This window comes from Artemia sp. Qi Xiang Cuo, chromosome 4 (assembly GCF_049724085.1).
Source record: "Artemia sp. Qi Xiang Cuo chromosome 4, ASM4972408v1, whole genome shotgun sequence".
NCBI lineage: Eukaryota > Metazoa > Arthropoda > Branchiopoda > Anostraca > Artemiidae > Artemia > Artemia sp. Qi Xiang Cuo.
Window position 1 is genome coordinate 85,266,726 of NC_142797.1, and position 13,796 is coordinate 85,280,521.

The 13,796-nt window shown below is 38.7% G+C and overlaps 2 protein-coding genes across 2 annotated transcripts in view; one reads left to right on the forward strand and one right to left on the reverse strand.

Annotated features, from left to right (window-relative positions):
* Positions 1-201, reverse strand: part of LOC148953555 (phosphoinositide 3-kinase regulatory subunit 4-like) — a 28,518-nt gene extending 28,317 nt beyond the window's left edge. The window contains exon 1 of the mRNA XM_089088001.1: positions 184-201. Coding sequence (XP_088944127.1) covers positions 184-201 — 18 coding nt within the window. The remainder of the gene's footprint in view (positions 1-183) is intronic.
* A 7-nt stretch (positions 202-208) lies between these two features.
* Positions 209-13,796, forward strand: part of LOC148953556 (phosphoinositide 3-kinase regulatory subunit 4-like) — a 28,397-nt gene continuing 14,809 nt past the window's right edge. Inside the window, exons 1-5 of the mRNA XM_089088002.1 lie at positions 209-348; positions 802-1,014; positions 7,986-8,182; positions 9,866-9,991; positions 13,526-13,683. Of these exons, the coding sequence (XP_088944128.1) occupies positions 209-348; positions 802-1,014; positions 7,986-8,182; positions 9,866-9,991; positions 13,526-13,683 (834 nt within the window). The remainder of the gene's footprint in view (positions 349-801; positions 1,015-7,985; positions 8,183-9,865; positions 9,992-13,525; positions 13,684-13,796) is intronic.

Here is a 13,796-nt window from a genome sequence, read left to right on the forward strand (position 1 = left end):
GCATTGCTTGGGCGTTGTCGAATATGTATTGGGGGGATATCCTCCGGTCCTTTAAGTTACCACCCCTATTCGAATAGCTAGAGTCCCACTTACTGCGTTAGTATGTTCATTTACTTCGCCTACCCAATGAAACACCTACACAAGTTACATCTGATTTCGATACAAGTGAAAATGGCTGGAAACACCCAAGAGGTAGACCATGTTTAAGATGAGTAGATACCATTCGCAATCGACTCACAGCGTGGGAATTGACCCCAGCGAAGCTCCTATTCTCGCCCAAAACAGGTCACTCTGGAGAAGACCAACGGCGCTAACGTCTGGTTCCCTCTATGCTGGCGACGCTGCCGAGCAAGAGCTTTAAGTCAAGTAAGGCAAAGTCAAGACCATGCCGAAAGAGACCCGTAAGAAAAATCTTGTTTTTTTTCTTCAGACTTTGGAACTGTTTTCACAATTTAAAAATTAATTCTGAAGAATTATCTTTACGTGGGATAAGAGTAAAGCACTGTGGATATAAAAATACTTTGAGCAGTGACCCTGAATGAAACGAAAAAGTCTTCAGAAAAATAAAATAAAGAAAGGAACAAATTTTCAAAGCTACTTTACTTCAGGATTGGCATTTTCTAGTTGTAGCCTAGTGATAGTTTATTCCCATTGCCATTTTGTTGTAGTTCTTTTTATTGTTCTTGAACTTTAACTCCTAAATCTCCCAATATTCTGGGTGCGTTATTTTCTCTTTTTTAAGACAGCGACGAAAATTAGCCCTAATAAACTAGTCTCTAGAGCTCTGTTTCTTAATTTCAGGCTAGTAACTATTCCAGATACAAGCTTTTTTGCATCTGCTTCTTCAGATGGCACTGTTAAACTATTTGATGCTATTCGATTTGAAGCTAACACTGTTGCCAATCGTTCTCGTCAGACGTATGATCGATGCAATGGTGACCCTGTCACCTCATTAACAGCTAGCAAGGATAAATTATTATTGGCAACTGAAAAGGGTCATATGCAAGTTCTTAGGTAAGCATTATGGTGATTGTTGCTAACTGCTCTCATCGAACTTGCGATTAATGAGACTTTGTTAATTGATGTAATGTTGCAAGTCGTTACGGTGATTTTCACTAATATTTCCCACCAAATCTATGATCGATGCTCCTGTAATCCTCTTATTATAGCAAGGATTACCACGTATTACTAAGGAAAGAAATCAAAATGTTAAGTTTGTTAATTTTTGAGCCGTCCTAGCTGAGTGGTTAGCACGCTAGACTTAAAATCCTTTGTCCGAGTGGACAGGGGTTAAAGTCATAATGTCGCTGACTATTTGGTTTGGAATTGGGGGTCATTGGTGTGACTCTGTAAGCTCAGCCAGAGTCGACCCTGCTCTAAATGGGTACCTGGAGAGATCAGGGGAACGTAAACAGAAAGGGTGTTCGAAAGCACAGGATGGCTGGTCCCCAACCCCTCTTTGCACTTCCTGGCTGAAAGGCTAGGAAATGGAAATCATGACTGTCGGTAGGGACTGTAAAGTCTAATACCCCATTCTTTACTTTTTACTTTAAATTGCAGCGATTCCTGTTTAAGGCTCTCGTCAGACGTAGCATTGATGCATCTTAGCTAATCCTTGCTAATCAATACAATGTTACTTAGCGTTTCAGTTATTTTCACTAATCATTCTCGCAAAATGCATGATCAATTCAGCGTTGCTAATCGTTCGTAGCTAAAACGTTCCTCCAAAGATTATTTTTTTAATTCTACCAGTACTTTACAAATACTGAAAGTTTTCCCCGATACTCCAATTCATAGGGCAAAAATATAAAGGATATGTTATTGTATAATTCAAAAGGGTTTAATGTAGGCTTTTAGGTAAGCGTTGCAGTGATTCCTGCTTATTGTTTTCGTCGAGTGTGGCATTGATTCAACTTTGCCAACCTTTGCAAATCAATGCGATATTACCAATTGTTTCGGCGATTCTCGTCAATTATTCTGGCCAAAAGCATGGTCAGTGCGACGTTACTAATTCTGACAGTACCTGTTGTTAACCCCTCTCACTGAAGTTGTAATCGGTTCAATAGCAACTTACCCCTTACTAACAGCCATCTAGAATAAATTATTGTTGGTATCTAAAAATGGTCGTATGGAGGTTCTTTGACATGTGTTGTGGTGCTCTCTCTCTCTCTCTCTCTCTCTCTCTCTCTCTCTCTCTCTCTCTCTCTCTCTCTCTCTCTCTCTCTCTCTCTCTCTCTCTCTCTCTCTCTCTCTCTCTCTCTCTCTCTCTCTCTCTCTCTCTCTCTCTCTCTCTCTCTCTCTCTCTCTCTCTCTCTCTCTCTCTCTCTCTCTCTCTCTCTCTCTCTCTCTCTCTCTCTCTCTCTCTCTCTCTCCTCTCTCTCTCTCTCTCTCTCTCTCTCTCTCTCTCTCTCTCTCTCTCTCTCTCTCTCTCTCTCTCTCTCTCTCTCTCTCTCTCTCTCTCTCTCTCTCTCTCTCTCTCTCTCTCTCTCTCTCTCTCTCTCTCTCTCTCTCTCTCTCTCTCTCTCTCTCTCTCTCTCTCTCTCTCTCTCTCTCTCTCTCTCTCTCTCTCTCTCTCTCTCTCTCTCTCTCTCTCTCTCTCTCTCTCTCTCTCTCTCTCTCTCTCTCTCTCTCTCTCTCTCTCTCTCTCTCTCTCTCTCTCTCTCTCTCTCTCTCTCTCTCTCTCTCTCTCTCTCTCTCTCTCTCTCTCTCTCTCTCTCTCTCTCTCTCTCTCTCTCTCTCTCTCTCTCTCTCTCTCTCTCTCTCTCTCTCTCTCTCTCTCTCTCTCTCTCTCTCTCTCTCTCTCTCTCTCTCTCTCTCTCTCTCTCTCTCTCTCTCTCTCTCTCTCTCTCTCTCTCTCTCTCTCTCTCTCTCTCTCTCTCTCTCTCTCTCTCTCTCTCTCTCTCTCTCTCTCTCTCTCTCTCTCTCTCTCTCTCTCTCTCTCTCTCTCTCTCTCTCTCTCTCTCTCTCTCTCTCTCTCTCTCTCTCTCTCTCTCTCTCTCTCTCTCTCTCTCTCTCTCTCTCTCTCTCTCTCTCTCTCTCTCTCTCTCTCTCTCTCTCTCTCTCTCTCTCTCTCTCTCTCTCTCTCTCTCTCTCTCTCTCTCTCTCTCTCTCTCTCTCTCTCTCTCTCTCTCTCTCTCTCTCTCTCTGTCTGTCTCTTCCCTCGTCAACTATTGTTACTGATTTTATTTTTTCATTAGCCTATAAACAGGTCTTAATGTACCACAGAAGCTGCAAAGAGTTGACGACCCATACTTTGCAACAGTACTATACCGGATAAAAACAATATGTTTGTCTTTTATCAACTTGTATATATATATATCCTTGTTTTCCTTGGCTAGACCTCCATATCAATCTTTGCACTGCCGTACTAAAACTCAACCGTTCAAATAATTTAGGATTTAAATCCTAAATTATGGTCAAATCCATGACGGTCGTTATTGGTAATTAAGCATGGGTGTTGCCACTTATTGATGCAAAAATGGCGCGAAAAGGTTGCTATGCCACTTACTCGAAAGGGAGAACCCCTTGTCGGCCCAAATGTTAGTGGAATTCCCGCTCTTACCCCAACGGTTCCTTAAATATCAGATTTACTGATAGGACCTTTTCTAGCTCCCACCAGTGTTCGTAGTATTTAGCCACTGGTAGTAATACCAGTAGGCCACAACGCCACTCGCGTGGTAATATACGGGTGTCCCCATTTATTGGAGTGGAAACCCCGGCCCTAAGATATTATGTGAATCCCGCGTCTACCACACCGGTTCTGCAAATATTGGGTTGGGTACTACCCGATTTACAGTATACCGTGTTCCAGCGTATGATAATGAGATCGAGTGGTCAAATGGCCACTTTCTAAAGCCAAATGTACCCACCTTGGGTTACGGCTTGAAAATTTCTAACTCACTCCTTGGAGGTAACAACCCTCCCTGTCAATATAATAATGACGGTACCTCGTAGCCCTATTCCTACCCTGCCTGGGCTACGGAAACTAGTAGACAGTTTGCAGAAAATACCTTACTTGTATTCTTCCAAAAAGGGTCACAATAATCCCACATAAACATATCTCCTCGAACGGGGTCTAAGCGCAGACTAAAACAAAATAATATTTTTCACACAACTGTTCATAAGGGTGGACTTTCGCTTGGCCCAGCCAATCAGCTACATCCCCATTCAAACCCAATTCTACCTCTTAGATTTATCTTTCAATGACTTCCAAACCAGGAAGTACAAAAATAGAACTTGGTTCAAAGCTTACTTATTGCGACACTTCTAACTTAGAAAAGAGAATTTAACCTCTCTTTTAAAATTATACTATAAGCAAATGTAATTAAGAAAAATCTCCAAATTTTGTCTCTTTTTTACTCTCCTCTTTTCATCTCTACTTTTCTCAATTTTGTCATTCGCGCAAAATACTAAATCATCGTTAAATCTGATTTGGACTCCAGTGTCCACCATCTTTGACTGCATGACTTCATTGTAGCTCCGTTTAATATTTCTTTTCTGTCGTTTAGTCTTTTTTATTCTTACCGCAAAAACAAATATTTTATCATTAAATAGGAACTGCATTCTGACGTTTCGTTTTTCATATTGTACTAAATTTCCCCAAACTTTCCGACGAACGGTAAATACAATAAAATTATTCTACTTTTTCTCTGGTACAATCAGCGCTTTATGTTGGCCTGTACTTGTTAGCGTCTCATATTCATTAAAGGTGTTCTCAAGTTTTCCATTTTTGGGAAATTTTCCCGAAAAATCTTTCTCGCGCGTCTTATTATCAGTATTTTGTGGTCTGTTTACTTCTGCATCCCATTTCTGTGGATTATCAATATTTCGAACATGCGTATCAAGTATTTTGTTTTTCCGACAGGGTGGCACAGCCTCCCCATTTGTTTTATGGGCCGGTCCACCTCTCCTCGTAGTTAACGGAGTATTATATTTTTCCGTCGTAGTGTAATTTTGTAATTTTCCCACTGTTAAAGAAGTCGCTTTTAACGATAGGAGACTTCCGATATCTCCAAAGTCTCCTCCTACTAAAACATCCACTGCTAGCGTAGGTACTAAGCCTACTTTTATCGTTTTTCTCTGGACCGTACTGTCCTTCTTTGCAATTTCCATTCTTACCTAACCAGACGGGCATTGGTGCTTATCTCCATAATAACACACTGTTGCAATATTATTTTTATGGTCTATTCCTGTCTTTTTAAGTAGGTCCATTCCCACAAAAGTTTGCTCACTTCCCGAGTCAATTACCATTTCGGTCAATTTTCCGTTTAATTTTCCTTCTATTTTATGTGATTTCAGAAACTCGTCAATATATTCTTGATTATGTGCTATAGCCCAATTCGTTCTTTTATAGGTTACTTTCTCCTCTTTATTATGGCAATTTTTAGAAAAAGGCTCCGAGAAATCAATTTTTACTAGATTATCATCATTTTGAGTATCAAGCATTTCTTTTTTTTCCGATAGGGCGGCACAGCCTCCCAATTTGTTTTATGGGCCGGCCCACCTTCCCCCGTAGTCAGCGAAGTTATATATTTTCTCGTAAAAGTGTTTAATGTTTGGTAATTTTCATTTTCTCGCGATTGATTCTTAGACAAATTATTATGGTTATCTGACAGCCTAGAAGTTAGTTGCGATAAAATATCACTTTCTGGAATTAGACCTATCATGGTTCCTTTAAACTCTTGGTGATATCTTTCTTCTTTCTCTCTAGCTATTTTATCATTCTCCTTTTTTCGTTTTCTGGCTATTCTATCAGCCTCTTCCTTTCGTTCTCTGGCTATTCAATCAGCCTCTTCCTTTTGTTCTCTGGCTCTTCTATCAGCCTCTTCCTTTCGTTCTCTGTCTACCCTCTTTTCTCTCTTTCTTGTCTGTCTTTCTTTCTTTCTTGTCTATCTTTCTCTCTTTCTTGTCTATCTTTTTCAATTTTGTCCATACGGACCTGATGAAGTATTTCATTGGCTTGACTGTCTTTTTCAATTTTTTCCATACTGGCCTGATGAAGTATTTCATTGGCTTGACTATCTTTTTCATTTTAATCTATATCATCCTGCAATTTTTTCCTATATTCTAGGTGCTTTCTTTCGTCCACCTCTCTGGCTATCCTCTCTTTCTCCATGAAATTTAATATACGTTGTCTCATATCTTTCTCCCTTTCTTCTCTCTCTCTCTCTCTCTCTCTCTTTTCAATGGGCTTCACTCGCCCTTCTCGGTCTTGAGTTAATCTCATCTCTGTCCGACATAATTTCAAAATTTCATTAACTTAAATTACCTTTTCAGTCTAAATGAAAATTCTTTTATCCATTTACTTTCGGTCTCTCGAGAAAAATTGCTTTGACACGCAGCAATTTTAGCCTTATATTTTTGCACACTAATTAGTTGCGCGATATATTGATTCGTAAATTTTTCAATTATGATCTGACGAGGCACAGCCCATAATAGATCTTCATAATTCTATTAATTGATTCCGTTTTTTTTCTTTATGTGTAACCAAAATAGGCTACTATCACTATGTAGGCTAACTCAACTAATCTCTTCGAAAACGTGGAATTCTTTTACTATCAGTGCTGTTGATAGCTCCTTTTCTCGCTACCACCACCTATTGGGGGGAAAATACGGGTGTCGCCACTTATTGAGGCGAAAATGGCGCAAAAAGTAGCTATGCAACTTACTCAAAGGGGAGAACCCCTTGTCGGCCCAAATATTAGTGGGATTCCAGCTCTTACCCCAACGGTTCCGTAAATATCGGATTTACAGATAGGACCTTTTCTGGCTCCCACCAATGTTCGTAGTATTTAGCCACTGGCAGTAATACCGGTAGGCCGCAACGCCACTGGCGTGGTAATATACGGGTTTCACCACTTATTAGAGGGGAAAGCCCCGGCCCCAAATTATAATGTGATTCCCGCGTCTACCACACCGGTTCGGTTCTGCAAATATCGGGTTTGGTACTACCCGATTTACAGTATACCCTGTCCCAGGGTATGATAACGCGATCGAGTCGTCAAAAGGCCACTTTCTAAAGCCAAATGTACCCGCCTTGGGTTACGGCTAGAAAATCTCTAACTCTCTCCTTGGAGGTAACAAACCTCCCTGTCAATATAATAATGATGGTACCTCGTAGCTCTATTCCTACCCTGCCTGGGTTACGGAAACTAGTACACAGTTTTTAGAAAAGACCTTACTTGTATTCTTCCAAAAGGGTCACAATAATCCAACATAAAAATATATCTCTCCGAACTTGGTCTAAGCGCAGACTAAAACAAAATAATATTTTTTACACAACTGTTCATAGGGGTGGACTTTCGCTTGGCCCAGCCAATCAGCTACATCCCCATTCAAACCCAAGTCTACCTCTTAGATTTATCTTTCACTGACTTCCAAACCAGGAAGTACAAAAATAGAACTTGGTTCGAAGCTTACTTATTGCGACACCTCTAACTTAGCAATGAGAATTTAACGTGTCTTTTAAAATTATACTATAAGCAAATGTTATTAAGAAAACGAAAACAGGTCATTTATCTGAAAGGAAAAGAAACAGGGGTGGAACCCCAACAGTCGTCATCAGGCCTAAGACTTCTAAAGAACTAAATTATTGCCTCATACCACATTATGATGATTTGATGTTCCCGGAGGGAAAGCAAAGAAATGATGTTTTTTGTATTTATTGTTTAGTGTTATGGTATTAATGTTGTCGGTGGTCAAATGTTTTTTTTATTTTAAGGATTTTATTTTCTCTACCTCTCCCATTGATAAGCTTTGGTTTTTAGAGAAGGTAACAATGTTTTTTTGCTTAATATGTGTTTTGTCAACAAATCCTTCTTCTTCTCATCTCTTCTCCAATTTTTCTTCTCTAAAGAGCAGTATTTTTGTTTAGTCTTGAAAATTCACGATTTCTCTGTCGCTCCAAATATATTCGTCAGAACTATGGTGGGCGTATAATTTAGAACTGAACTAATTTTGCCAAAAATATTTCATTTCTTTTTTAGCCTTGAAAATTCTCGATTAATCATGTCTCAGTCCCGTCAACTAGATGAAAATAATGAAGGTGGGACTGTAGATGTGTCTTATTGTCCGTCAAATCATGGGAACATTTTTGTATATGCTACCACATTCGGCGATATTATTGGCTGGGACTTAAGAACTCCGGGCGTAGCTTGGAGGCTAAAACATTCATTAAAGGATGGTAAGTTATTTTTGTATAACATTTTAAAAATATTCTACCATATTTGGCAATATTATTTGCTGGGACTTGGTGATTTCTGGCGTAGGTCAGGGACTAAACATTCATTAAAAGATGGTAACGGATTTTTGAATATGCTAAATCATTGGCATGCATTTGAGGAATCCTTGTGTAACTTGGAGGCAGGATTGACTTAATTCTCCTTCCGACTTGGCCCGAGCATTGAGAGAGCAGACACCATCCTCCCCCAGGACACACGGTCATGAGCAGCCGCGGATGTATTTTCAGGTCTTATTCCTGTCTTGTTTAGGAACTGATGTAGGCTATTGGACCAACTAGTTCTTGGACGACCACGTAATTGTTTCCATCCTGGCAGCCGTGGGGTTAAAATTGTTGGTGATTTGACAGGGGGTTTCTTCCGGCATTTGGGGTATATGGCCGAACCATCTCAGCGTACGTTGCGCAACCTGCTCTTTCTTAAAATATTGTAAGTGAATATGGATTTGTGAACAGGGAGTAATTGAAAAATCCTTTCTTGTTCTTCCAGGGCTCCGTGTGGTTTGTGTTGTTTGTCTGTCGACGTATTTTTTATTTGCAATTATTTTTTCAAGCTGATAAAGGGTTGGACTTTCAAACTAGTGGCAAAATGCTAAGATTGCGTAAAGAGGACTATGGTATCTTTATTGTTAAATTGAATCACTTTTCGCATCCTACCCAAAGGAGTTATTCAGAGGCGGGGGGGGGGGTGAAAAAACAAAACTGATTTCATTTTTAATTTGAATAAGAGGGGTCCAAAACATTTTGAAAGTTACGACAGAAATGTAAGAATTGGGGCGGGGGGGGGGGTGGCAAAGAGATTTATTTTTATTTTTATTAGAGATACAAAAAAAAGTGTTTTTCAAAAGCTAGTGGGGGAGCGATTTCGTTTTTCTTTTCGATTTCTTTCAATGAAAAATACCAAAAAGGTATTTATTGAGAACTAGGGAAGGGATTAACCTAAAGGAAAGGTTCTAAATTGATGCACGTTTTTACACTTTTTAAATAATTAGACCCTCTCTCAAGATAAATATGAAGTGGGTGCTGGGGTCCGATACTGCTTTCCTCTTTTGGAATTTCAAGATTTTATCAGTTTGTATTGTGTTTTTCATAAACATTCTCGTATCTTTTGCTGTTGTTCTTCGGCGTTACTTCCTTTCTTGTTAACGTTTTTCAAAACGTCCAGCTTAAAGAAAAGTCACAAAACCCTTATCTCACCATAAGTTAATTCAGCCTTTCCTTCTTATAGCGCATTGGATGGATTTATCTGGCTTCGATTTGAAAATTCCGTCGATGGTTGTCTCCCCATACTGGATCGATTGATGAAGTCCGCCAATATATTACGTGTCCTTTTTTATTTTACCTGATCTCGAAGGCATTATGTATAGCCAATTGTCTCTCTAAAACAGTGTCAATCTAAAAATCAAGAAAAATTTATTCGGAATAAGTCATATCAGGAGACTGGGTATGGGTTTTCCCTCCTTCTTCCCATCTAAAATAGAATTCAGTCAAATTTGATGTCTTAACACAAGCCTTAGACATTACTCTCCATAATTACTTGATTTATATTGAAATATAAGTAACAGCTGTTATAACTTTACATTTTGGCACATGTTTATAGTTTCTTTAATTCTTAATGATTATTTTTAGGTGTTATTACGTGTCTTTGCAATTCTTATGATGGACTTTGGCTTGGTTCCGGGTCATGTGACGGTACTTACGAATGCTGGGACCTTCGATTCCATCTAAATGTTGTCCATTTCAAACACCCTACGGGTAAGGAGTTGTGTCTTTCTTGTTAAGGAAAATGAACTTCAACAGTAAAAAACATCGATAAAATCTTATATAACTGGGGGTAAATTTCTTCTTTCTTTCTCACCAAAATTTTTATACTTATTGACAAATTTTTTATTCTTCTTCTTTTTTTCTTCTATTTGATTGTTTGTAGACCCTATCGCATAATCTTGATGCAATTTCAGGCCCTGTGGCATCTGGAATTCAACCTTGAATGTTCCTGATTCAGTTTTTGATTCTTTATCGATTGGTATATTTGTTGACAGAAAAAAATGCTTCAAGTCATCTCCATATTTACCATTGATGCTAGACAATCCCGATTCAGTGTATAAAATAAACCGATAAAAAAGAATCCTTTCAGGTAAAATAGAAACGAAGTTTTTTCGGCTTCATTTTAGAATTAACAATATGCCTAGAGAGGGTTATGTTTCAGTTCATTCATAACCCTGACCTTGTTAATTTGTTTTAGCCCTGCATGGATCCAGTTTTAAAGAGACAATATTTCTCAAAAAAAAGTTGGACAAATCTTCGTTAGATGGTTCTATAATCCCTTCCTTTTTTCTTCAAAGGATTTGAAAACGGTCGTTTTTTTTCGCTGTCTTGTACTTTTGTCTTTCAGTTGTTTTTTTTCTTAGAACTGATTTCTTGTCTTCCTATCAAGCTTTAGTAAAACTTGAGTTTAAGAACAAAGAAGTAATATAGACCTGTACCTGATAGTCAAAACATGGGTGAAAATTGGCACTATCATGAGACATATTTTGACTTTCAAAAAAAAATCAAGCAAGAATATTCTACTCACCATTTGGGGCTCACAACTATCATCACAGTTATAACAATTAAAAAATTTGCACTGGTATCAGGTGTTTTTATATAGTAGTAGTTGGCACGCTACATTTGAAATCCTTGGTCCATCAGTACTCGGTTCGAGTCCTTCTGTCGCTGGTTATTTGATTTAGAACGAGGGTCAGTGGGGTGACTCTGTAAGCTCAGCCAGAGTCGACCCAGCTCTAAATGGGTACCGGAAGAAATCTGGGGAAGGTATACAGGAAGGGTGTGCGAAAGCACAGGATGGCTGGCCCCTAACCCTTCATTGCACTTCCTGGTTAAAGTTCCATGAGAGATCAGCACCACCGGGAGGAACTATAAAGTCCAGGGCCGTATTTTCTATTATTTTTATTTTTATATTATATTTTGTTCGTTAAACCCCTACATTGTTTCGTTACCTTTGTTGTTTTCAGAAGAGAAAATTGAATTAAAACGATATTTAGTTTCTTTAAATCATCAAAGGCTTGTAACTCTGAAAATACTTTTCAGTGTGCAGTGTTTATGCTTTAGTTTTTTATTCACTGGCATTTCATAACTTAAACTAGACGGGTAAATTGTAAATGTCTTATAAACCAATCGATTTACTCTGTTGAACCTACAGTTTTAGATTGAATATGGACTTTAAATGGACCTCCGCTGTCAGTCCTGGTAAGGGTTTTAGAACCCATGAACCCTGGGCAACAGTTACCAAGAAACACTTGCAAATGAATTTTAAAAGGCAAAGGGCATCAAAATCGAAAGTTTACAAAGACGAAAATAAAATCAGAAATTAGTATTTCAAAATCGGAATATCCATTTTTTTTCCAAAGGCTTAAAGAGATATGGATTTTTTTATTGGGCTATCGAGGTTTCAGTTCGACCATAGCTCTTGACCCCCCCCCCCCCCTCGAGGAAAAATCAATCAATTATTGCTTATTTAAAATGCAAAAAACATGGCGAATTTGTCTCCCACCCCTCTCCTAGCTAGTCCATGTGTATAGCTCAATAATGTGGCTCGACTTTTGTATAAAGTAAATTGAAGTCTTCTGGTCTTTTAGCTAGAGTTTTTGAGATTTCTGTCACACTAAAAGCACGTCTAACGTACCTTTTGTAAAAAGCCTGTGTACTCCTGTAATAATGTAAAGTACCTCTGCAATTGGCTGCCTGAAGGGTAAAGAAATAGAGATCAATAGCGTTATTTAGGACTTTAAAGTTTGGTGCGCATGCTTCACATTTTCTCCTTTTGCTCCGATAATGCGGATGATGACCTCGAGAAAATTCTAGAGAAAAATAATCTCGTTTTCAGAAGAAGCGTTAGATGATGTTTTGGTAACCTTCCAAGTTCAGTAGCCATATCTATTTTCCTGGTAGAAGGTCATCGTGCCTAAAATTAAAACAGTTTGCTTCCACTTCTTCTGAAAATGAGCTGTTCTACTCTTAAAAGTCCTTTAATGGATCCTTGTCCACTGGTAACATTTTCAGACGTATATTCAATGGGATAGGTGAAGACAATCATTTACTTCTAAAGAGAAATATTTCATCTTATTTTCAGAATAATGTCAGTTCAAACGCTTCCAGTGAACTAAATCCCTGAACCTCAGCGATCAATCCTAGTTCGGCTGTGATAATTAAAAGGACGACATAGGCCATTTCGGTCGAAAATGAGCTATGTATGTGTCAGGGGTAAACTCAGCACGAGGAATCGAATGGGGCAATCAGAATTGTCCTATCGTATTTGTTTCCTTTTTGTCAAGGAAAAAGGAGACATACGCCATAAAATGGAAATAATTTTTAATTCGCTTGGAATACTCGAATTTGATTTATACCACTGAAAAATAAAAACATAAAAAGTTGGTTCGGAATATGTTCCCTTTATCTCAATTAGCCTCATCCTTCAGAGCGACCACAGCCGACAAGCTTTTTTCCATTTTTTTTGGCTCTTCTGAAAAGTTACAAAAATGCGTGTCGCCTTTTCAATTATCACCGCCGAGTTATGCTAGCAGTTCAAACCAATTTCAAACCGAGGACGTCCAAAATATGTTGGGTAAACAATCGCTTTCTGGGCATACTTGCTTTAGTATTTTAAAGGTAAGTAGTTGAGCCAGTTGAATGAAACTACCAAAAATTATCCGGATTTGATGTATCGGCCGATTTAAAAAAAAAATTAGCTTTCACATGGCTCTACTATTTCTTCTTTTTTTATATCAAAATAAGTGTGTTCGAAAATTGCAAGATATGAAGGGCAAATAGTCGCTTTACATATATATTTTCATCGGTGTCTAAGTGGGCGTTCAGACGCGGGATTCTGTCTCAGACTCTGTCCAAGTTTCCTGCTCAGAATGGTTGAAAATCCAAGGTATTTTCAGAAATAGGAAATTCACATTCATAATTGTCAGCTAAATAGGTGTTTTCAGTTCTGAAAATGTTGCTTGATAGTTCCTATTTTCAGCTTTCAACCATTCTGAGCGGGAAACTTGGACAGAGTCTGAGACAGAATTCAGTGCCTGAACGCCACTTAATAGATGCGCAGATGAGTCAGACGAATGAAACTTTCAGAAATTTTCAAGATTTGATATTTGGGCCGATTCTCGAAAGTTTACTTAACCTGCCTCAACTAATCTTTTCAAGATAACTAAAAAAAAGTTTGTCCGGAAGGCAATTGTATAATCGTGTATATTTCTTATGCAAAAAACTCAATTTGGTATTGCATAGGTTGTCGAGTTCGCAAGATTGTGGCTCATCCTACACAAAGTTCCTGGTTCATATCATCAGTTCAAGCTGACAATGAAATATCGATTTGGGATTGGGAATCGAAGACGCGACAACAAGCTTTCTGGTCCTCAAATGCCCCTCTTCTCTCCCAGAGTCAAGTGAGTTTCCCCTTCTTAAAGCAATTTTTCCGCCAATCAGAAAAATTTACCAACAATCATAATAACAACTATATTTTCGTGAACTAACAATAAACTTCTCGCGAATTTCTATA